The sequence below is a fragment of the Schistocerca cancellata genome, chromosome 10 (assembly GCF_023864275.1).
Source record: "Schistocerca cancellata isolate TAMUIC-IGC-003103 chromosome 10, iqSchCanc2.1, whole genome shotgun sequence".
Lineage (NCBI taxonomy): Eukaryota > Metazoa > Arthropoda > Insecta > Orthoptera > Acrididae > Schistocerca > Schistocerca cancellata.
In genome coordinates this window covers 61065394-61088283 of record NC_064635.1, presented here as the reverse complement: position 1 = coordinate 61088283, position 22890 = coordinate 61065394, and the positions used below count along the sequence as shown (strand labels likewise).

At 42.7% G+C, this 22890-nt stretch overlaps 1 protein-coding gene across 1 annotated transcript in view; it reads right to left on the bottom strand.

Moving 5' to 3' along the window:
• Positions 1–22890, bottom strand: part of LOC126106365 (uncharacterized) — a 109334-nt gene that overhangs the window by 81200 nt on the left and 5244 nt on the right. Inside the window, exon 2 of the mRNA XM_049912628.1 lies at positions 13420–13604. Within this exon, the coding sequence (XP_049768585.1) occupies positions 13420–13604 (185 nt within the window). The remainder of the gene's footprint in view (positions 1–13419; positions 13605–22890) is intronic.

The following is a 22890-nucleotide window of genomic DNA, read 5'->3' as shown; positions in this document are numbered from 1 at the left end:
ATGTTTACATTCTTCTACCTTTTCTTTTAATTTATTTACTGACACAGAAGTTTTGGTGACAGTATTTATCTTTGTGCCTGCAAACTAGCATTCCGATTCTTGTCTAACGCTATATATATTCGACGGCAGAAGTTAGTTGTGGCGGCACCTACCAACATTTTTCAGAACTTCTGCTTACTTTGCACTCGATTCTAAGCCGCAGGCGGTTTTTTGAATTACAAAAACCGGAAAAAAAGTGTGGCTTAGATTCGAGTAAATACAGTATATAATCCTTTGAAAATTGGTAAGGCTGAATTTTATTGATTCAGATAAACTAGAATGGCTAATTAAGGCTTGTAGAAAATGTTGATGGTTAGAAATTTAGAAAAATATACGCACACTATAATTAAACAATGGAAAAACCAAGAGGGAATGTAACAATATTAGCCTGAGACTGCAGTCGTGTGTGTGAGCTGCATTTGCATGTGTGTGTGTGTGTGTGTGTGTGTGTGTGTGTGTAAAGCTTTGATTGTGAGTGTTCTTTTGTTGTGCCTATCTGCGACTCAGCATCTCCACTATACGGACAATATATTTCTTACGCAATATGGATCCGCTAATTAACACACATAAGTGTCATACTGCAAATTAGGGTAAATTACATGGAATTGTTAATCCATGCTGTATGTCATTCTGTACAGAAAAAATAAGGTAACAAAAGTAGGTAGTCAAAGTTTTACATCTACATCTACACTCTGCGAACCACTGTGAAGTGCGTGGTAGAGTGTACGTCCAGCTGTACCAGTTATTGTTTAAATGCTCTGTGCATGCTGTAATTAATCTAATCTTATCCTCACGATACCTATGCGAGTGTTATGTAGGGGTTGTAGTATATTCCTGGAGTCATCACTTAAATCCGGTTTTTGAAACACTGTCAGCCGACCTTGTCAGGATAGTTTTTGTCTATTTTCAAAAATCTGCCAGTTCAGTTCTTTCAACAGCTCAGTGACACTCTCCCATGGGTCAAACAAGCATTCGTGCTGCCCCTCTCTGTATATATTCAGTATCTTCTGCTAGTCCTGTTTGGTAAAAATCCCACACATGTGAGTAAAATTCTAGGACAGGTCGTACAAGTGATTTGTACGCAATTTCCTTTGTAGACTGACTGCAACTGCCTAATTTTCTACCAATAAACCCAACTATGTGACCTGCTTTATCAAAGACTAAGCCTACATGACCGTTCCACTTCATGTCGCTATTAAGTCTGACACTCAAGTATTTGTATAAGTTTACATATTCCACCTGTGATCAACTAAGATTTTATTCATAGAATATTAAGTTTTTTTTCCCATTCATTTAGTGAAGTGTACAGTTTTGTATTTATGAACAGTTAAAGCACAGTGCCAATTTTCGCACGACATTGAAATCTTATCAAGCTCTGACTGCATATTTGTACAGCTTCATTCAGACTGAACTCTGTTGTGGTATCTGCATCATCTGCAATAAGTCTGAAGTTGGTATTAAGTTCATAAGATCACTAATATACAACATGACCAGCAAGGGATCCAAAACACTTCCCTGTGATACATCCAAAGTTACTTACGCATTTGTCGATGACCCTCCATCTGAGATAACATGCTGTGTCTGTACTAGGGAATTCTCAATCCAGTCACATACGTCATCTGATACCCCATACAATTATACTTTTGATAACAAGTGTAGGTGTGGTACGCAGTCAACTTCTTGTCAGAAATTAAGAAGTACTGCGTCTACCTGACTGCCTCGATCCATTGCTTTCTGTATGTCATGTGAGAAAAATGCGAGTTGAGTTTCACATGATCTAAGTTTTCAAAATCTATGCTGGTTGACATGGAGGAGGTCACTCTGCTCGAGATACCTTATTACATTTGATCTCAGAATATGTCCTAAGATTCTGCAACAAATCGATGTCAAGAATATTGGACGGTAGTTTTGTGGATCACTTCTACTATCCCTCTTCTAGATGGGTGTGACTTGTGCTTTCTTCCAATTACCGAGCACAGTATCTATGATAGATTATAGTTAATGGAGGGGGCTGTAATTGGGTAAAGAATCTGATACGGATTCCATCAGGTCCCATAGCTTTGTTCAATTTTAATGATTTCAGCTGTTTCTCAATGTCACTGGCACTAATATCTATTTCACATGACTTTTCAGAAATACAAGAATTGAATTAGGGCAATACTCCCATGTTTTTCATTGTGAAGGAAGATTTGAAAACAGAGTTAAGCATTCTCCTGTTGCTTTGCTTCTTTCAATCTCAGCTCCTGTCTTGTCCATGAGTTCCAAATCTAACAGTGATTACGGCAAAATCTGCCACGGAAAGCGGGAGTGGCTCTGAACTTATGTTATTTTTGGAACCTAATCAGTTTTAGATGATTGCAAACATGTTTGGCTTTTGAATGGTGTAAGACATTATATGAAACTACTAGATGACCCCATAGGCAGATGTTACTGGAAAGTCAGAATGCTTAGCTTCTGAATGGCGCAAGACATTATATGGGACTACTAGGGGATCCAGTAGGCAGTTGTCATCATGCCTCAGATCTTGCTAGCAAAATATATGTCTTTAACTAAAATTTTTTATCCAGTGTAACTTTTTTTTTAAAAAAAAATGGTAAAAAAAATGAAACTGGAAACCAGCAGCAATGGGAATGAAACTCAAAAAATTGGAGAAACTAAAACGAGAAGGAAAGCTTTAAAAACCCCACTATAGAAGGAGGTTGATTGTCCCCAAAAAGAGCTTCAAATGACTGACATCATCTTACTTGCACTAATAAACTCAAGAACACGATCGGCTGAGCGCGTGTCATCTACTAAAATGGAAGATATATCAGGCGACAGCTAGAGACGGGCGTGTAACGGAGTAAAATAGGGGCACTCAAGTAAAAGGTGTCTTACCGTCCACAGCTGAGAGCAGTGGGGACAGAGTGGGGGAGGATCGGCACTTAAAAGATGCCGATGGCTAAAAAGACAGTGCCCTACACGGGGTCTAGTTAAAATTACCTTGTCCCGATGACACGTTCGGGAGGAAGAGGTCCAAGCATAGGGAAAGAGCTTTTATGTCCCGCAATTTATTATTGGGAAGTGTCGACCAATGTGCATGCCATAAAAGAACAACACAATGACATAAAACACTCTGTAGATCGACGAAGGGAATCGTGTGAATAGCTGGCCGAAGAAGAGAGACCGCAGCCTTGGCCACTATATCGGCCGCCTCATTTCCACAGATACCAACGTGTCCTGGGATCCAGAGGAACACCACAGAGACGCCCCCCCCCCCAAGTGGAGCAAGTGTAGACAGTCCTGAATCCGGTGGACAAGACGGTGGACAGGGTAGACAGCTTGGAGACTGAGGAGAGAGCTGAGAGAATCTGAACAGATAACATACTGTATCCGCTGATGGCGACGGAAGTATTGGGCAGCTTGGAGAACAGCGTAAAGCTCCGCAGCATAAACCGAACACTGGTCAGGAAGCCGAAATCGAGTTGGGGTGTCATCAACAACATAGGCACCCCTACACCAAACGATGTTTTTGAGCCATCAGTGTAAATAAACGTGGCTTCCTTCATTTGTGCACATAGAGCAGCAAACGCCCGACGATAAACAAGTGAAGGGGTACCATCCTTGGGAAACTGACAAAGGTCACGGAGCAGGCAGGTCCGGGGATGGAGCCAAGGCGGTGCTGTACCCCAAGTTGTCAAGAAAGTTTTAGGAATGCGGAAGGAAAGAGAATGGAGTTGATGGAAGCAGAATCCCGGTGGTAGTAGGGAGGAAGGGCAGCCTGCATACCCTAAATCCAAGGAGGCGTCGAAAAAAATGTCATGGGCCGGGTTAGCAGGCATGGAAGACAGATGGCTAGCATAATGACTCAGAAGGACAGCTCGCCGACTGGACAGCGGAGGTTCAGCAGTCTCAGCATACAGGCTTTCCACAGGGCTGGTGTAAAAAGCTCCAGACACTAAACGTAATCCACAGTGGTGGATAGAGTCAAGACGCCGAAGAATAGACGGCCGAGCAGAGGAGTAAACTATGCTTCCATAGTCCAATTTCGAGCGCACTAAGGCGCGATAAGAGGCGGAGAAGGACCACTCGGTCCGCTCCCCAGGATGTACCATTCAGGACACGGAGGGTGTTGAGGGATCTCAGACAGCGAGCCCGAGACATCAGGAAGGAGACAATCCATAATTGGATTTATGGCAATGGCAAACAGTACAACACTTAGCACGGAGCCCTGGGGTACCCCATAATCTTGGGAGAAAGTACAGGAGAGAGTAGTGTTCACCCGCACTCTAAATGTGCGCTCTGCCATAAATTCGCGAAGAAAAAGGGGCAGCCGACCTCGAAAGCACCAAAAGAACAGTGTGCGGAGGATGCCTGTCCTTCAACAGGTATTGTATGCTCTCTCCAGATCAAAAAATATTGCTACTGTTTGGTGTTTCCGGAGAAAATTGTTCATGATATAAGTGGAGAGAGCAACAAGATGGTCCACTGCAGAACGATGCTTTCGGAAACCGCATTGGGCAGGTGTTAAAAGACTGCAGAACTCCAGCCACCAGGCTAAACGGCAATTCACCATACGCTCCAAAACCTTACATACACTACTCATGAGAGCAATGGGGCGATAGCTAGAGGGGAGATGTTTGTCCTTCCCAGGTTTCAGAACAGGAGCGACGATAGCTTCCCGCCATCGTCTGGGAAAAGTACTGTCGGTCCAAATTTGATCATAAAGGCGAAGGAGGTAACGCAGACTATGGTATGATAAATGATGTGGATAACATCCGGTCCTGGGGCGGAGGAGCGAGAAGAAGAGAGTGCATGTTGGAGTTCCCGCATGGAGAAAACAGTATTGTAGCTTTCGCGATTTTGAGAGGAGAAAGCAAGAGGTTGCACTTCCGCTGCACGTTTCTTCAGGAGAAATGCTGGCGGGTAATTTGAAGAGCTCAAAATCTCAGCAAAGTGTTGACCCAATGAGTTAGAAATTGAGACAGGGTCTACTAATGTATCTTGCGCGACAGTGAGCCCAGAGACCGGGGAGAAACTAGGTGCTCCAGATAACCGTCGAATCTGACTCCAAACTTCTGAGTAGGGAGTGAAGGTGTTAAATGAGCTAGTAAAGAAGTCCCAGCTTGCCTGCTTGCTATCGCGGATGACTCGACGGCACCACGCACGTAACTGCTTATAGCGGATACAGTTGGCCAAAGTAGGATGGTGTCTGAAAACGCGAAGAGCATGGCGCCGCTCACGTATTGCGTCACGGCATGCCTCATTCCACCAAGGAACTGGGCGGCACAGGGGCAATTCGGAGGTATGAGGTACTGAACGTTCCACAGCTGTAAGAATAACATCTGTAATATGAGTGACCTCATCATCGACGCTAGGAAAGTGACGGTCATCGAATGTTGCCAGAGACAAAAAAAAGTGTCCAATCGGCTTGTGCGAACTTCCAGTGTCGCGGGCGTATATATGGCAGTTGTGGCTGCAATTGAAGGACACGTGGAAAGTGGTCACTCGAGTGTGTATCAGCAAGGGCAAACCATTCGAAGCGTCGAAGTGCCGAGCTAGCGGAACAGTACCAACCGAAAGGTCCAAATGAGAGAAATTTGTCGTGGAGGCAGACAAAAATGTAGAGTCCCCAGTGCTGAGGTAAACAAGATCCGCTTGGTGGAAGACGTCTATCAATAGTGAGCCACGCAGACAAGAATGTGGAGATCCCCAAAGCGGGTGGTGGGCATTGAAGTCCCCAACCAGGAAATAGGGGGGTGGAAGCTGTCCAAGAAGATGAAGATCAGCTCGTGCCATTGGTGTGGACGATGGAATGTATATAGTACAAAGAGAGAAGGTGTATCCAGAAAGGGAAAGACTGACAGCGACTGCTTGGAAGGAAGTGTTTAAGGGGATTGGGTGATAATGGAGAGTATCATGGAGAAGAATCATGAGTCCTCCATGTGCTGGAGTGCCTTCAACAGAGGGGAGATCAAATCGGACTGACTGAAAATAGGCGAAAACAAAGCGGTCGTGGGGATGCAGCTTTGTTTCCTGAAGACACAAGATGACCAGTGAGTAGGATCGTAAGAGGATCGACAATTCATCTGGATTGGCTCGAATGCCGTGGATATTCCAATGGATAATGGACACAGGGTGGACAGAAAATGGAAGAATGTGACCAAGGTCACCGTCAACTCAACGACAGCATGGAACGGAATTCAGCCGAAGGCAGAAGATCCTGATCCATAGGTTGTTCAGGAGCAGCTCCTGCCACCAGCGATCGGCCAGTTGATCGGCCGCCAGCAGTGCATCTCAGCAACACATAAGACGGCCGAGGGCGGCTACCACCAGGTGGTGCTGTAGATGAGACACGCCGTGGCGGTGAAGGAGAGGAACTGGGTTTCTTATTAGCCTTCTTGGAAACAGGATGTTTAGATGAAGGAGGAACCGATGGTTGTGAAGTTGGGGTACCTAAAAAATCTCCACGAGTAGGCTCTTTTTTGGAAGTCCGGGTGTTTGACTTTTGGACTCGAAATTTAGCAGAACCCGATGAAGGGTGAGCCCTAGTGTGAGCAGGCGAAAGTGGGGAGGTTGAATGGGTGATCTTTGTGCTGGCTGATCTGACGACTGTGGCACTAAAGGTGAGATCACAAGTCTGCGTGGCCACCTCCTTTGTTGGCCGAGGAGAGGCAAGGACAGTGCTGTATTTACCTGTCAGGTACAGTGCGCTTTCGACTGGCGAATAATTTTCGAGCAGCAAAGATCGACACCTTTTCCTTCACTCTGATTTCCTGAATGAGCTTTTCGTCTTTAAAAATGGGGCAATCAGCAGCATGGTCACCCATACAGTTGATGTAACGAGGGGATGGAGGTGGACAAGCACCCTCATGGGCATCCTTGCCATACGTAACAAATTTGGCCGGGTTGGAACAGGACTGGCTGGTATGATTGAACCGCTGACACCGATAGCAATGCGTAGGGTTTGGGATGTAGGGGCGAACAGAAATTATCTCATAGCCTGCTTCGATGTTTGATGGGAGTTGAACTCTGCCAAATGTCAAGAAGACAGTACGGGTTGGAACAATGTTCGTGTCAACCCTTTTCATGACTCTATGAACAGCCGTTACGCCCTGGTCAGACAGGTAGTGTTGAATTTCCTCGTCGGACAATCTGTCGAGGGAGCGGGTATAAACGACTCCACGTGAGGAATTTAAAGTGCGGTGCGCTTTCACCCGGACAGGGGAGGTGTGTAGAAGTGAGGTACGCAGCAATTTTTGTGCATGGAGGGCACTGACTGTTTCTAACAACAAGGTGCCATTTCGTAATCTGGAACAAGACTTTACAGGACCTGCAATTGTGTCGACACCTTTCTGAATAATGAGAGGGTTGACCGTGGAGAAGTCGTGACCTTCGTCAGACCGAGAAACAACAAGGAACTGTGGCAACGATGGAAGAACTGTCTGCGGCTGAGACTCATTGAACTTACGCTTGTGAGCAGACATAGTAGAAGATGAGGAAACCATTGCAGAAGTATCCCCCACGATTACCGGCGTCTCCGATGGCGCGCTCCTCCCTTGTGGGGGCCCTCTCTGAGGGCACTCCCACCTTAGGTGATTGTTCACACCTCAGGTCACACCTCCCGAGAAACGGACGGAGGGACCAATCGGCACTTTCGGAAATCAGCTCGGGTAATCACCCCTCCCTGGGCCTGGCCGTTACCAGGGGGTACGTATATGTCCTACCTGTCTACCCGGGGTGGGGAATTACGTGTTACCCCGTCACCGGCTACGCATGGAAATGCGTGGGTTGGCCTTCAGACACGCACAGGGAGGAAAAAAGAGAAAGGGAAAAACAAAGAAAGGGAAAGGAAAGAAGAGAGGTCTCAAACACCGCAGTGGAGAAAAGGGTAAAGAGAAGAGGTAAGGAAAAGAGAAGGACAAAGGAAGGACGAAGACTTACATGCAGAGAAAGCGAAGAATGTGTTACAGATTTGAGCGTCCATCTCCGGATGTAGGCACAAAACATACTCCCAGAGGGGGAGAAAGGGAAGGAAAGAGGCGGAAGTGAGGGGGGGGGAGGAAGGGTGGGCGAAGATGGGGGATGGGGAAGGATGCGGAAAAGGAAGGTATGCAGCCTGGAAAGGAAGGAGGGCCACATTAGCTCGGGGTCCCGTGCTCGCTATGCACGTATCCACAAAAGAGTTGTGGACCCCCTGGGGGGATTCAGTGTAACTGAAATACCGCAAACTCATTCTTCTGTAAATACTTCGTGTCAGTATTTTCCAGTTCTGACTGATAGTTCGGTAGTAATCATACCTGTCAGTATCAACCTTCTATGGAACAGGAATTATTATGTTCTTCTTGAAATCTGACGGTGTACTACTTGTCTAACATATATTGCAAAGCTGGTGGCATTCTTCTGACATGGCTGGCTCTAGAAAGTATCTCATTAATTCTGAGAGAATGTCGTCTACTCCAATCTGCTTCAAGTCTTTTAGTGCTCCATTAAATTCTTCTCGCAGTAACATATCTGTATCTTCACCTACATCCACGCCCCTTTCCATAACATAGTCTTTGGAAATTTCTTTCATTTGTATAGGCCTCCTATATATTTCTTCCACCTTTCAGTTTTCCCTTCTTTGCTTAATATGGAGTTGCCATCTGAGCTTGCAATATTCATACAGATGCTTACATCTTCTCCAGAGGTTTCTTCGATTTTTGTATAGGGGCCACATATCTTTTCCACGATGAAGCACACTTTGACAGCTTTGCACTTCTCCTCTACATTCTCTTTTGCTTGTTTCATCTTTATCAATTCAGTTTAGTCTTTCATGTTATCTTAGGATTTCTACTTGGCCTCATCTTTTCATCTCTTTAATCTTCTGCTGCCTTCAAAATTTCATCCCTCAAAGCTACTCATGTGTCTTCCACTGTACCATTAAAGCCCCGATTGTTTAAAGAATTGAACTCACATGCATAAAGCAACTTCAAACCTCTGATTAAACTAAACATGAGTTAGCTGCAAACGTATTAAATATATGTCCTTAAGCATGTAAGTGAGAAAAAGTTTGAAATTATGATTAAAACTTGTTGCAAGTCACTAAGTGCTCTTATCCTCAAACACTGGATGAACACAGTCTGGGTAATTTTCACTTCATGAGCTACAGCGCCTCAACATGTACACACTGTTTCTAACTGCAATACTTGTCCCGTTGAGTTAAATCTTTAACACAAGATTATACCTCTTAATGAGCAGATTATGAGAGTCAATAATTATATGAAATACTGTAAATTACATTTTTTGTTGATGCTGAAAGTCACTAGATAGCAACCTGCAACTGAGACCGTGCAACATGGACCAGGTTAGCCATTTAGTGGTATACAGGGTGTTTTGAGAAAACTTTTACAAACTTGGGGGACAGTTTAATTATACCAAAACATGAAAAGACTGTCTAAAAAACACGGGCTCTAAAATGCATACCTTAAGAGCGATGAACACGTGCTGATTCTCGATACTGTGAAACATCACATCTACTGCAAGCTCTTTGCTTTCCATATTTTGGGGGGAGGTAGTACGGAGCAAAAACAAAAATCAGTAAATGTGAGCTCTAAAATGCATACCTTAAGAGCTAGGAGCACTTTTTCAATAGAAATATGTGTTTCACAGCAGCGAAGATGAGGAAGTGCTCACAGCTCTTAGGGTATGCATTTCAGAGCACGTTTACTGGACATGTTTTTCTAGTTTTGGTGTAAGGAACTTGTCCCCAAAGTTTGTTAAAGTATTTCTGAAACACCTTGTAGGCTCCTTAACCATGCCGGTGTCAGTTAATCATTACCTAACATTATTTTGAAACTCTCCACAGCCAATGGTTCTTCCAATTTAGCCAGGATCCATCTCCTTAGTTTCCGACATTTATCCAATTTCTTCAGTTTCAATCTGCAGTTCATAACCAATGAATTATACTTTAAAATCTGGTTTCAAAATCTTTGTCTTACCATTTATATAATCTGAATATAATAGAGGGAAACATTCCGCGTGGGAAAAATATATCTAAAAACAAAGATGCCGTAACTTACCAAACAAAAGTGTTGGTATGTTGATAGGACACAATAAAAAACACACAAACACACACACAAATTTCAAGCTTTCGCAACCCACGGTTGCTTCATCAGGAAAGAGGGAAGGAGAGGGAAAGATAAAAGGATGTGGGTTTTAAGGGAGAGGGTAAGGAGTCATTCCAATCCCGGGAATGGAAAGACTTACCTTAGGGGTAAAAGGAACAGGTATACACAACCTACATTTATATAATCTATATGAAATTTTCCAATGTCTCTAGGTCCCTTCCATGTTTTACACACTCTTCTGACATGTAACTAAGTGTAAGCGATGATTAAATTATGCTCTGTGCAGAATTCTACCAGTAAGCTTCACGCCCTTTCTTTTTCCTAATCCACATTCTCCTAGTATTTCCCTTAGTTCCTTATTTCTACTGTCAAATTCCAGTCCCTATCACAATTAAATTTTTACTTCCCTTAATGACATGAATAACTGCTCAATATACATACTGAATAGTAGCCCACAATCCTGTCTCATTCCCTTCTCAATTTCTACCTCCCTCATAAACAAATAACCTTTCAATTGCTATATTTCATCCATAACATCTACAGATTTCAAAAGAGTAACTTCCATTGTGTTTGTTGTGGTCTTCAGTCCGAAGACTAGTTTGATGCAGCTCTCCATGCTACTCTATCCTGCGTGAGCCTTCTCCTCTCCCAATAACTACTGCAACCTACATCCTTCCAAATCTGCTTACAGTATTCACCTCTTGGTCTCCCTCTATGACCCCCCCCCCCCCTCCCACTTTCTTCCAGTACTAAATTGGTGACTCCTTTATGTCTCAGAATGTGTCCTAACAACCAATACCTTCTTTTGGTCAAGTTGTACCACAAATTTCTTGTCTCCCCAGTTCTTCTTTTCAAGACACTGTCCATTGTATTCAATTGCTCTTCTAAGTCCTTTGCTGTCACTGACAGAATTACAATGTCATCAGCAAACCTTAAATTTCTTATTTCCTCTCTCTGAAGTTTAGTTCCTACTTCAAATTTTTCTTTTGTTTCCTTTACTGCTTGTTCAATGTACCGACTGAATAACATCGAGGATAGGCTACAACCCCATCCTACTCCCTTCTGAACCACTGTCTCCCTTCACGTCCATCGACTCTTATAACTGTCGTCTGATTTCTGTACAAGTTGCAAAAAGCCTTTTGCTCCGTGTATTTTACCCCTGTCACCTTTAGAATTTGAAAGAGAGTATTCCAGTGAACACTGTCAAAAGCTTTCTCTCTAAGTCTACAAATACTATAAAAATAGGTTTGCCTTTCCTTAACCTATCCTCTACGACAAGTCGTAGGGTCAGTACTGCCTTGCATGTTCCCACATTTCTCCGGAATCCAAACTGATCTTCCCCGACGTCAGCTTCTACCAGTTTTTCCATTTGGCTGTAAAGGATTTGTTTCAGTATTTTGCAACCATGACTTATTAAACTGATAGTTCGGTAATTTTCACACCTCTCAGCAAGTGCTTTCTCTGGAATTGGAATTACTACATTCTTCTTGAACTCTGAGAGTATTTCACCTGTCTCATACATTTTGCACACCAGATGGAAGAGTTTTGTCATGGCTGGCTCTCCCCAAGGCTATCAGTAGTTCTGACAGAATATCATCTACCCCCAGGGCCTTGTTTCGATTTAGATATTTCAGGGCTCTGTCAAATTCTTCTCGCAGTACCATATCTCCCAGCTCATCTTCATCTATGTCCGCTTTCCTTTCTATAATACTGCCTTCCAGTTGTTCTCTCTTGTATAGACAGGCCCTCTATATATCCCTCCACCTTGCAGCTTTCCCTTCTTTGCTTAGGACTGGTTTTCCAACTGAGCTCTTGATATTCATGCAGCTGCTTGTCTTTTCCCCAAAGGCCTCTTTAATTTTCCTGTAGGTGGTATCTATCTTTCCCCTAATGAAATGTATTGCTAAATTCCTAAATTTGTCCTCTAGCCATTCCTGGTTAGCCATTTTGCACTTCCCATCCATCTCATTTTTTTAAGTTTGTATTCCCTTTCATCTGCTTCATTTGTTGCATTTATAAATTTTCTCCTTTCATCAATTAAATTCAATAATTGTTGTAGTATCCAAGGATTTCTACTAGGTCTTGTCTTTTTACCTATTTGTCCTCTGCTGCCTTCGCTATTTCATCTCTTAAAGCTACCCATTTGTCTTCCACTGTATTCCTTTCCCCTATTCTAGTCAACTGTTGTCTAATGGTCCCTCTGAAACTTTCAACAACCCCTGGTTCTTTCAGTTTATCCAGGTCCTATCTCCTTAAATTGCTACATTTTTGCAGTTTTAATCTACAATTCATAACCAATAAATTGTGGTCAGAGTCCACATCTGCCTCTGGAAATGTCGTACAATTTAAAATATCGTTCCTAAAACTCTGTCTAACCGTTATCAATCTGAAACCTTCTGGTGCTACAGGCCTCTTCCACATATGCAGCCTATTTTTTATGATTCTTAAGTAAAGTGTTAGCTTTGATTAAAATATGCTCTGTGCAAAATTCTACCAGCTGGTTTCCTATTGAATTCTTTCCCCCCCCCCCCCCCCCCCCCCCCCAGTCCATATTCACCAACTATTTTTCCTTCTCCTGCTTTTTCTACTATAGAATTCCAGTTCCCCATCACAATTAAATTTTCATCTCCTTTAAGTATCTAAATAATTTCTTTTACCTCATCATATATTTCTTCAGTCTCTTCTTCATCTGCATTGCAAGTTGGCATATGAACTTGTACTACTGCGGTAGGCTTGGGCTTCGGGTCTGTCTTGGCTATGATAATGCGTTCACTGTAAATCACCAACAAATTTACCGCATCATCATCACCCAGAAAATGAGCACACATGCTGACCGAGTCCTTAGAGTTGCAAGTTAAAAACTGTGATTCCTAAAATTCCTTTTTCATTGACATTGTACTCCACAAGCCACCTAACAGTATGTGGCGGAGGGTGCCACCAACTGATCCCCCTCTTCCCTGTTCCACTGGCAAATGGTGCTTTGGAAGAATGATTCTCATTAAGCCTCTGTATTAGCTCTAATTTCTGAAATTTCTACTCATGGTCATTTTGTGAGACGTGTATGGGAAGAAGTAATACGTTGTCTGACTCTTCCTGGAAAGTGCTTGCTCGAAACATGAACACAGGAAGCTGTGAAGGGTGCTGAAATTAGCTAGAATGGCACGCATTGAAAAGGAAGGACACAAAGGACAGAAACACTAAATAGCAGTAGCAGACGGGGGAAACCACGCACTTACTTCCACAACTAGGGTTATTCATTTGTATATCAAGCAGTTCAACTCATTAGGCGTACCTTGACTAAAGCCAGAAGTTCATGAAGATCTTCCACTTCGTCACTGGGTGTGGGTGTGTACTGTGGACCGCAGTTGACGGCGACACCGCTGATAGCTCTTCGGAAGAGAGGCAGGCCGACTGCCTCCGCGAACAGCTCCACCCCCTGGTGGCCCACACACTGGTACATGTAGCTGTCCAGCTCCTCTGCACACAAGGCAACAAACAAACCTTTCAGAGCCAGCTCTCCCTCCCCCCCTCCCTTCCACACCTCTTTCCAACTTCAAATGCTATGCTTCCTGTAAACAGTGTATCAATGTTCGTAATTCATATGGGGAAAAATATCTCAACAATGAAAACACTGCCACAGAAATATGAGCCACATCTGAAAAGGAAATTGGAACAATATGTAAGTGATGTTTGTAAATAATGCATACAGAGAGACTTGTCAAGAAGTGCTGCGCATTATTATTTTTCCCGTCTCAGGTTTTCTCAGCATGGTTGATTAATGGTGTACTTCTAGGTGTTCACTTGGTTCACATAGGTGTCTGTGCCTCAGTTTGAATATGATTTTCACATATGACAGCACACTTCTGCATAGAAAGATCTACTTAAGAGTACACTGATAGCTGTACAAGCCAGCATCTTTGATAATGTTTCTCTCTTCAAGGTAGATACATTCATCTGTCACACAAAATTAAGAAGAAACAGCTCAGTTGTTCAATTATTAAGAAATTCATCATCTTGCCGTCTAGGGTCGGTGGTGCCGAGAGCGCTCGTGTAGCCTTACTAAAAATAAAATTTAAATTTCTATAATTTCATAACTGTCACTGATTTTATTACTTGTTTAAAATCAGACTCTGAGAATCAACTTTGAAAAGAGATTTCAGTGCCAGCTTACAGAGCACAGCGGCATTATTCCTGACCACAGGTGAAGTCTCAGACGTGCAATATTTTGAATAGGTAATTTTTTCAACTGTATGGCTCTGGAGATGAGGGCACAGTGGGTGCCAGGAGTTGAACACACACTTAGTTATAAACAGTGGTGTGAGACCAGCGAGTTCACTGTCTGGCTGGAGTACAGTCAGTGAGAGTACACATAACACCACAACTCGCAGCACCTAAAGATGATGACTGGATAGATATACAAGGGGGATTTGATAAGTCCAGTAACAGAGCAAGAAAAAATAGTTCTTTTGTAAACAACTCAACTTACTTCTCAAGACAATATTCTTTCAGGGATATACACTTAGTTCAGCGATCTTCCAATGCTTCCATTCCATCATAAAAATAGGTTCTGTCAAACTCTGCAAAATACTCCTTGACTGCAACTATCACGTCTTAGTTTGATGAAGCTTACTCCCAACAAGCCAAAGTTTCAAGTTAGGAAATAGGAAGGAGTCACTTGGGGCTAAGTCCGATGAATGGGGTGGCCCAGGAAGCAATTCGAAGCCGAATTCATGCACTTTCACAACTATTATCAGTGATGTGTGGGATGATGTATTCTCCTGGTGAAAGAGCATTTTTTTGTGTGCCAACCTTGTTCTTTTTTCTGCCAACACAAGTTTCAAACAGTCCAACAAAGAAACATAATAGGGTCCAGTTATGGTTCTGCCTTTTTCCAAGTAATCTGTGAGGATTATCCATTGAGAAAGTCATCCCCCCCCCCCCCCCTCCAAAAAAAAGTGGCAATCACCTTCCCAGCTGACAAAATGGTCTTTGCCTTCTTTGGCACACTTTCACCAGTTTTTGTCCATTGTTCTGATTGCCATTTTGACTCTGGTGTGTAATAAAGGATCCATGTTTCATCAACAGTCACAAATTGTCACAAAACGTCTTGTGCACTGCGATTGAACATCTCCAGACACTGTGTAGAAATACTGGGCCAGATGCTCTTTTAGTCAACTGTGAGCATCATGGCACCCACATAGCACACTGCTTCTTCACAGCCAATTCTCCATCCAGGAATTATGCACTCACTCAGTTGAGATGCGTAGTCTCAGCAATTTCACAAATTTTTATTCTGTGTTCTTGGATTTCGTCAATGGTTTCCCTTGTAGTGAACTCACAAGTGAATAGCTGGCAAACGCTTCATCTTCAGTGCTTGTCTGACCTCGTTTAAATTCATTAACCGCAAAATACATGACATTCAATGATGGTTCAGAGTCCATGTGAACTTCATCCAATTTTGTTTTGATCTGTGTGGCAGTCTAACCCCTCAAATGAAAATATTTAACAACAGCATGAAACTCAGTTTTCTGCACTTTCAATTGCAGACACCACACAACCAATTCAGACAGCTGTCAACAATGAACTGTATGCCATATAGTAGTAGCAGTACCAGCAGCAGCAACTTCAGTAGCAGTTAATGTTGTTTATTATTGTTGTTGTATTCTTCATTCTGAAAACTGGTTTGACACAGCTCTCCACATTAACCTACCCTGTACAAGCCTCTTCATCCCTCTACTGCAGCCTACAGCAATTTGAATCTGGTCACTGAACTTATGCCTAAGTTTCCCTCCACAATTTTTATCCCTCATATTTCCCTCCATTACCAAACTGTATATTCCTTGACATCTCAGGAAGTGTCCTATCAACTGTAATGTAACAGCCTTGTATTTCTTATAGGAGCAGATGATACACCATCTTTAGTGAATTACTCGATACACTGTATCACCTATTACATTATCGCATATTTACAATTGGGTAAATTCCTTTCACATTTATTATTCGTTATGTAACACTATGCAGAATTATTGAACCTGCTGTAATAATGACAATGATTATTATACTATTTCATTTGCAACATTACAATAATTTGGAATTTCGTGTATGAACATTTCCATTCTGTTAAAACAAAAATTTGTAACCTAGGAATACAGTTTCTGTAAGAAACATGCAAAACCATTAAATAGAATGTTCTATAAAAACACAGTGTAATTGTAAATAGTTCAGTAGATGATAATCTTTAACCTTGTTTACAGGGTAGTTGGTTGTATCAACTAATGTAACTCAAGCACCTCTGAAAACATCACTAGCTTATCACTCTAGCAGAAATTTGCACAAATCAATAGCACTTGTTCAAAATCAATATTTTATGAAGTTTTGTATAAAAAAGTAACTGTATGGCCAATTAGAACACAAACAGTGTCAATTTTTTTTATTGTTATTGTAAAACTAGCTAGAATTACAATGTTATCAGCAAACATCAAAGCTTTTCTTTCTTCTTGCTGAACTTTAATTCTAGTAGGGTTGAGTTGGGTTGTTTGGGGAAGGAGACCAGACAGCGAGGTCATCGGTCTCATCGGATTAGGGAAGGATGGGGAAGGAAGTCAGCCGTGCCCTTTCAGAGGAACCATTCCGGCATTTGCCTGGAGTGATTTAGGAAAACCACAGAAAACCCAAATCAGGATGGCTGGACGCTGGATTGAACCGCCGTCCTCCCGAATGTGAGTCCAGTGTCTAACCACTGAGCCATCTCGCTCGGTTTAATTCTAGTTCAACATACTAATTGAATAATGTTGAGGGTAGGCTACAATTCTATTGCGCTCCTTTCTCAGCCACTCCTTTCCTTTCATGTCTTTCGACTCCCTATAACTGCAGTTTGGTTTCTGTACAAGCTGTAAATAACCTTTTGTTCCACATAATGTCAAATACACTAAGCCAGAACAGGAACTAACCCAGATGAAACTTGAGATTGTTGAGGTTTGTTTCACAGGGCGATGGCATAGCACACAAACTTCAAGACTTGTTATAAATTGTGATGCATATGAACACAACATTCATTTAAAAGTATTGAATGCAATCTGTGGGCAAAAAAATTGTTTATGACTGTGAATGAATGCTCAGAAAAGAAAGGAAACCATTAACATGGCTACAATTGTATCAACAAGTACTGTGAGAGAAGATGAGCAAAATTGTCAGGTGTGGAAATAATTACATAGCAGGCTATTGCTAGGGAGTGATGTGGTGCCATTATTGTTCTCTCTCTCTCTCTCTCTCTCTCTCTCTCACACACACACACACACACACACACACACACACACACACACACAGAGAGAGAGAGAGAGAGAGAGAGAGAGAGAGAGAGAGAGAGAGAGAGAGAGAGAGAGAGAGAGAACATTAACAAAATTGCAGGGACAGATTCCCAACTGGAAATGGAGGAAAAAAAGTCCTATGTGTCCGGAAATGCATCACTGCCACAGTAGATGGTTCTGACAAATGAGTTTCTCTGACCACACACTGTGTGTTTCTCACGTGTTGCAATCTGTGTAAGTGACGCAGTGTACTGCAAGTAGCAGAATGATCCAGTATTCATGTCAGGAACACCTGAGATGGTGTTTCTGTAAAGCCAAGCAGATGGAAATGGTCAAGAGGCAGAATCCTGTCCTTCAAATCTGGTGTATGCAAAGTCCACCGCCTCCTAGCACATTAGTCTGTCTGAACGGACCCATAATCACATAAACATCTGAAGAGGCCTTGAAATGTTGTGTGATGTGTAGGTATCAGAGGAAACTTGTTTTGGTATAACTGTGCTGCCTCTTGACGGTTTACATCTGCTTGGAATACAGGAGCATTTTGCAGCTTAAAGTATGATGCCTCAGTCACACAGCTTCCAATGCACAAGGAACACAGGGCACGTGGTCAGAGGAACTTTCATTCGTCAGTGTCATCTACCGTGGCAACGATGCATTTCTGGACACATATTCATGGGACCTTTTTTCCTCTATTTCCAGTCAGAAATCCGTCCCTGCAGTTTGTCAGTTTTATTAATGTTCTGGTTGGATAGCATCAGCAGAACCACACAACTTTTCACAGATGATACTGTTGTATATAGGAAAACCACAAAACCAGGAAATTGAAACTGTATACAGGGAAACCTGCAGAGGACAGACAATTTATGCAGAGACTGGTGGCTGACATTCAACATAAAAAAATATATTTCCACATCCTGCTTAAATATTGTAACAGTCATTATTGTTTGTTTGTGTAGGAGGCAATAAATCACCGGAACAGTAACTACCATAAAATGTGAGGTACTAACCACGCAGAGCAACTTATAGCGGAACAACCACATAATATCAGATGTAGAAAAAGCAGATGCCAGACAGATTCACTGGGAGAACTGTAAACAAATCCAGTTCACCTTTGAAGGAGAGAGCACACAAAACATACATTTCACCCATTCTCGAGTACAGCTTCTCAGTGTGTCGCCTTACCAGGGAGGACAGAGGGGAAGATCAACAAACTTCAAAGAAGGGCTATCAGAGGTTTCTTTAGTAAACGTGAGTGCATCACGGATATGGTTCTCAAACTCCACTGCTGTTAGAATTATGTGTGTGTGTTCCAAGCTGAGTCAGAGAACTTATCACTTACTCTTACATACATCTTACAAAATAAGAAACAGGGCAAAATTGACACAAATTCAAGCTCATTTGGAAGGTTGCTGGCAGCTGCTCTGCACACACTATTCGCAACGCAGCAGGAAAGGAGCTAAATGAGAGTGGAAGCAGAATGCCTTGTGGTGTACTGAAGCACATGTAAGCCAGCACAACAAGTGCTAGCAGAAGAAGAAGAAGAAGAAGAAGAAGAAGAAGAAGAAGAAGAAGAGTAGTGACTTGCTTTGAGAAAATATCAGAGGAAACGGGGATTAACAAGGCTAGTGTTTATTTATTTATTTATTCATTCATTCAGGGATCACCCTACAAAGATATTCAATTTGTCATCATAAGCAATGAAAAATCCTATGGGTGTTTGCCTGCTCCCCTATCAGGCCCATCCCAGGTGGCCAATAGGAGGGGTTCGGTGGACTTGTCTGGAGGATTTGATGGAAAAAATACCTCTGAACGGCAAATTCGACAGAGAAGATAACCTCTGGTATGGTGCAGTTGGCGTAGGAGGCACCATATCTTTTCTGAGGGCTAATGAAGAGAGGAACCACTGCCTTCTGGCAAAGAGGGATTTTCAAATGCTGAGGGAGGAAACACTGGAAGAAAATCCTTAGGTGTGTTAGGCTTACAAGGGCAGCAGAAGAGTAAAAGATATTACTGCTTTCAAAAAAAAGAATGAGCCTCTCATTGAATGTAACTAATGACGGCACTTCTTGTACCCGTGGTATGAATAATAGCTCTTTACAGCCTGAAGAAAATCCATACAATGCAAGAAGACCCATTGATAAAGGACGAAAAACTAGAACTCAACAAAAAGATAAAAACAAATTGAGAATGGGAACATTAAACGTGGTAATCTTGACAAGAAAGAGTAAAGAGTTTATGATGAAGAGGGGGAAGATTCCTATCCTCAAAATGAGTGCCAAATGGAAGGGAAGGAACTCATAATTGCTAAGCAGTGGATACAAATTGTACTGGCAAGGTCACAATAAAAGGGTGAAGAATATGGAGTGAGCCTGGTGTTTTACAGAGATATTGACCCTATTACAGAGGTATGGTTTACAAGTAAAAGGATAGTTAAAGTCGGAGTGAATATACTCCAAGCGTGTGCACCTCAGCAAGGGTGCAGTCAGAACAAAAAAATGAAATTTCTTCAAGAACTGGAAGATCAAGTAAGAGGGCATAACATAATGATAATTGGGAATTTGAATACTCGGCTTGGGATTGATATAAATGGGACCCTTTGGATATGGGGAAAAACGTTGAGGGCAAAGAAGTTCTAAATCTGTACATATGGAATAAGCTTTTAGTAAAGAATATATTCTTAAAAAAAAGCAAGGTAGTCACGAGATTACTAGATATGGCGGGGATGCCAAATCTAAGACGGTTATCAACTACATCTTAAAACAGACAAATTAATTGGAGAAAAAGTGAGGAACACCAAAGTTATACCAAGTGAGTGAGTGCATAGTGTTCACAGGTTATTAGCAGCTAATCTGAATTATAGGATTAAAAGAGTGACTGCTGTACAAAGAATGCCTAACTTAAGGAATGGAAGTTGAAAGAAGAAGAAAATAAGAAAAGTTTCTAAAAGTCTGTAGCACAAAAACTGTCAAGAGCTGAGACTGGTAGTGTGGATGAAGAACGGAACCTGTTCAGAACATCAATAGTCATTGGTGCTGTGCAAATGTGAGGCAAAACAAAAGGTAAAATAAAAGAAAAAGAAACCAGTTGGTGGTACAATAGAGTAAAAGATGCGATTAAAGAACCCAATATAGCAAAGAAAAAAATGGAGACTGAAAAAAAAGAGATCAGAACCAAGGCACGGTGCCAGAAGATGAGCACAAGGTGACAGCACTGGATCAGGAACACCGACAGAACAAACTCCAAGCAAAGGGAGTAGTGAAGGAAGAAAAGGAGAAGAGCTGGGAAATATTCACCCAGAAATTAGACGACGATAGCAAGGGGAATCAAAAACTGGTATATGGGTTGCTGAAAAGTAAGAGAACTGACAGTGAAGATATAAAAGTGATTGAGACAGAAGATGGGGATATTATTAGGGAGATGGAAGGCATTGGGAAAGTAATGAATTATTTTGAAACGTTACTGAGTAGGGAAATTGAACAAGAAAGTAGCACCAAAGCCACTGAAATAAAGGAAGAACAACAGCCAATTTCTTGGACAGAAACTGAAAATACCAGAAAACAGAGGAAAGGTGGGAAGATGGCAGGAGTAGATGAACTGACAGCAGATATGATTAAGGAAGCTGGAATCCAAGGAATATGACAGTTACATCAGTATTAAACCAGAATTTACATCTTTGAATCCAAATATTCTGAAAAATTACAGAAAGAGCAGATAATATGGTAACCTTTTACTTTTGAATCACAAACAAGCATAATAAAAGGACTGATACACATGTGAGCATTCAGTTAAAAGGCCTTCTTTTAAAACACACACACACACACACACACACACACACACACACACACACACACACACACACACACACACAACAACAACAACAACAACAACAACAACAACAACTGTCTAGCAACTGAGGCCAGACTGCGAGCAACTGCGCATGATGGCGGAAGTAATGTGCCAGAATGAAACATTCTGGAAACATCCCCCAGGCTGTGGTTAAGCCACATCTCCCCAGTATCCTTTCTTCCTGTAGTGCTAGTCCTGCAGGTTTTGCAGAACTTCTGTGAAGTTTGGAAGGTAGGAGACGAGGTACTGGTGGAAGTAAAATTGTGAGGACGGTTCATCAGTTGTGCTCGGGTAGCTCAGTCGCTAGAACATTTGCCCGTGAAAGGCAAAGGTCCCAAGTTCGAGTCTCGGTCTGGCACACAGTTTCAATCTGCCAGGAAGTTTCAGAAGCAGTGTGGGTGGTGGAGGTGAGGAGGAGGTTGGGGCAGGGAAGGGGAGGGGAGGGGTAACAGGGTAGGGGTGGGGGACAATAAAGTGCTGCTTGTGGGAGCATGCACGGGTGTGATGTGGAGAGGGTCGGCAGCCAGGTAGCCCTGCCTTCAATGAGATGGTGATGCTCAATTCCGGACTGGAGTATGTGGCGGTGGGAGGACATACGGAACAGTGATATGAGCCACAAGGCAAGTGGTTGGGAGCAGAGATGGAGTACAATGGGCAAGGATATTGTATAGGTTCGGTGGCCAGTGGAATACCGCTGCAGGAAGGATGGGAAGGATAGTGGGTAAGATATTCCTCATTTCAGGGCATGATGAGAGGTAGTTTAAACCCTAGTGGAGATTGTGTTTTAGTTGTTCTAGTCCTGAGTGGTATTGAGTCAAGAGGGGAATGCTCCTCTGTGGCCGGACAGTGGGGCTTCAAGAGTGGTGAGTGACTGGAGAGAGAAGGCACGGGAGATCTGTTTGTGTACAATGTTAGGAGGGTAATTTCGATCTGCCGCCAGTGAGACCCTCGGTGTATTTCCAGAAGAACTGCTCGTCACTACAGATGCGACAGCACTGGGTGGCAGTGCTGTACGGAAAGGGCTTCTCGGTACGGAACAGGTGGTAGCTGTCGAAGTGGGGTTATGGCTGGTGGTTGGCAGGTTTGAAATAGAAGAAGGTAGTGATGAAGCCATCTTTGAGGTGGAGGTTGACATCGAGGAAGGTGGTTTGTTGGATTTAAGGGGACCATGTGATGCAAATGGGAGGTAAGGTGTTGAAGCTTGTATCACTTAATGGACCTAGGTACCAGATCTATCATATATTCTCCCACCACCACCTACTCCAGTCTGGTACCAAGTATCACCTATCCCATTAATGGCATATGTGAATGCAGTCATGTATCTACAGGCTAAGCTGCAACTGCTGTGCTGCATTACATGTGGGCACGAGAACAAACAAGCTGTCTGTCCGCACGAATGGCCACCGACACTGCCACCAAGCTACAGCTGGACCACCCACTCACCGAGTATGCTGCTCAACACAATGTTCTTCACTTGGATGACTGTTTCACAGTTTGTGCAATCTGGATCCTTCCTACCAACACCAGGTTTTCTTGCAATATATCCTACATTCCCATACCCCCAGGTTCCCTCCTTTGTTAGTTCCTGTCCTTCACCCAGCCATCCTCTT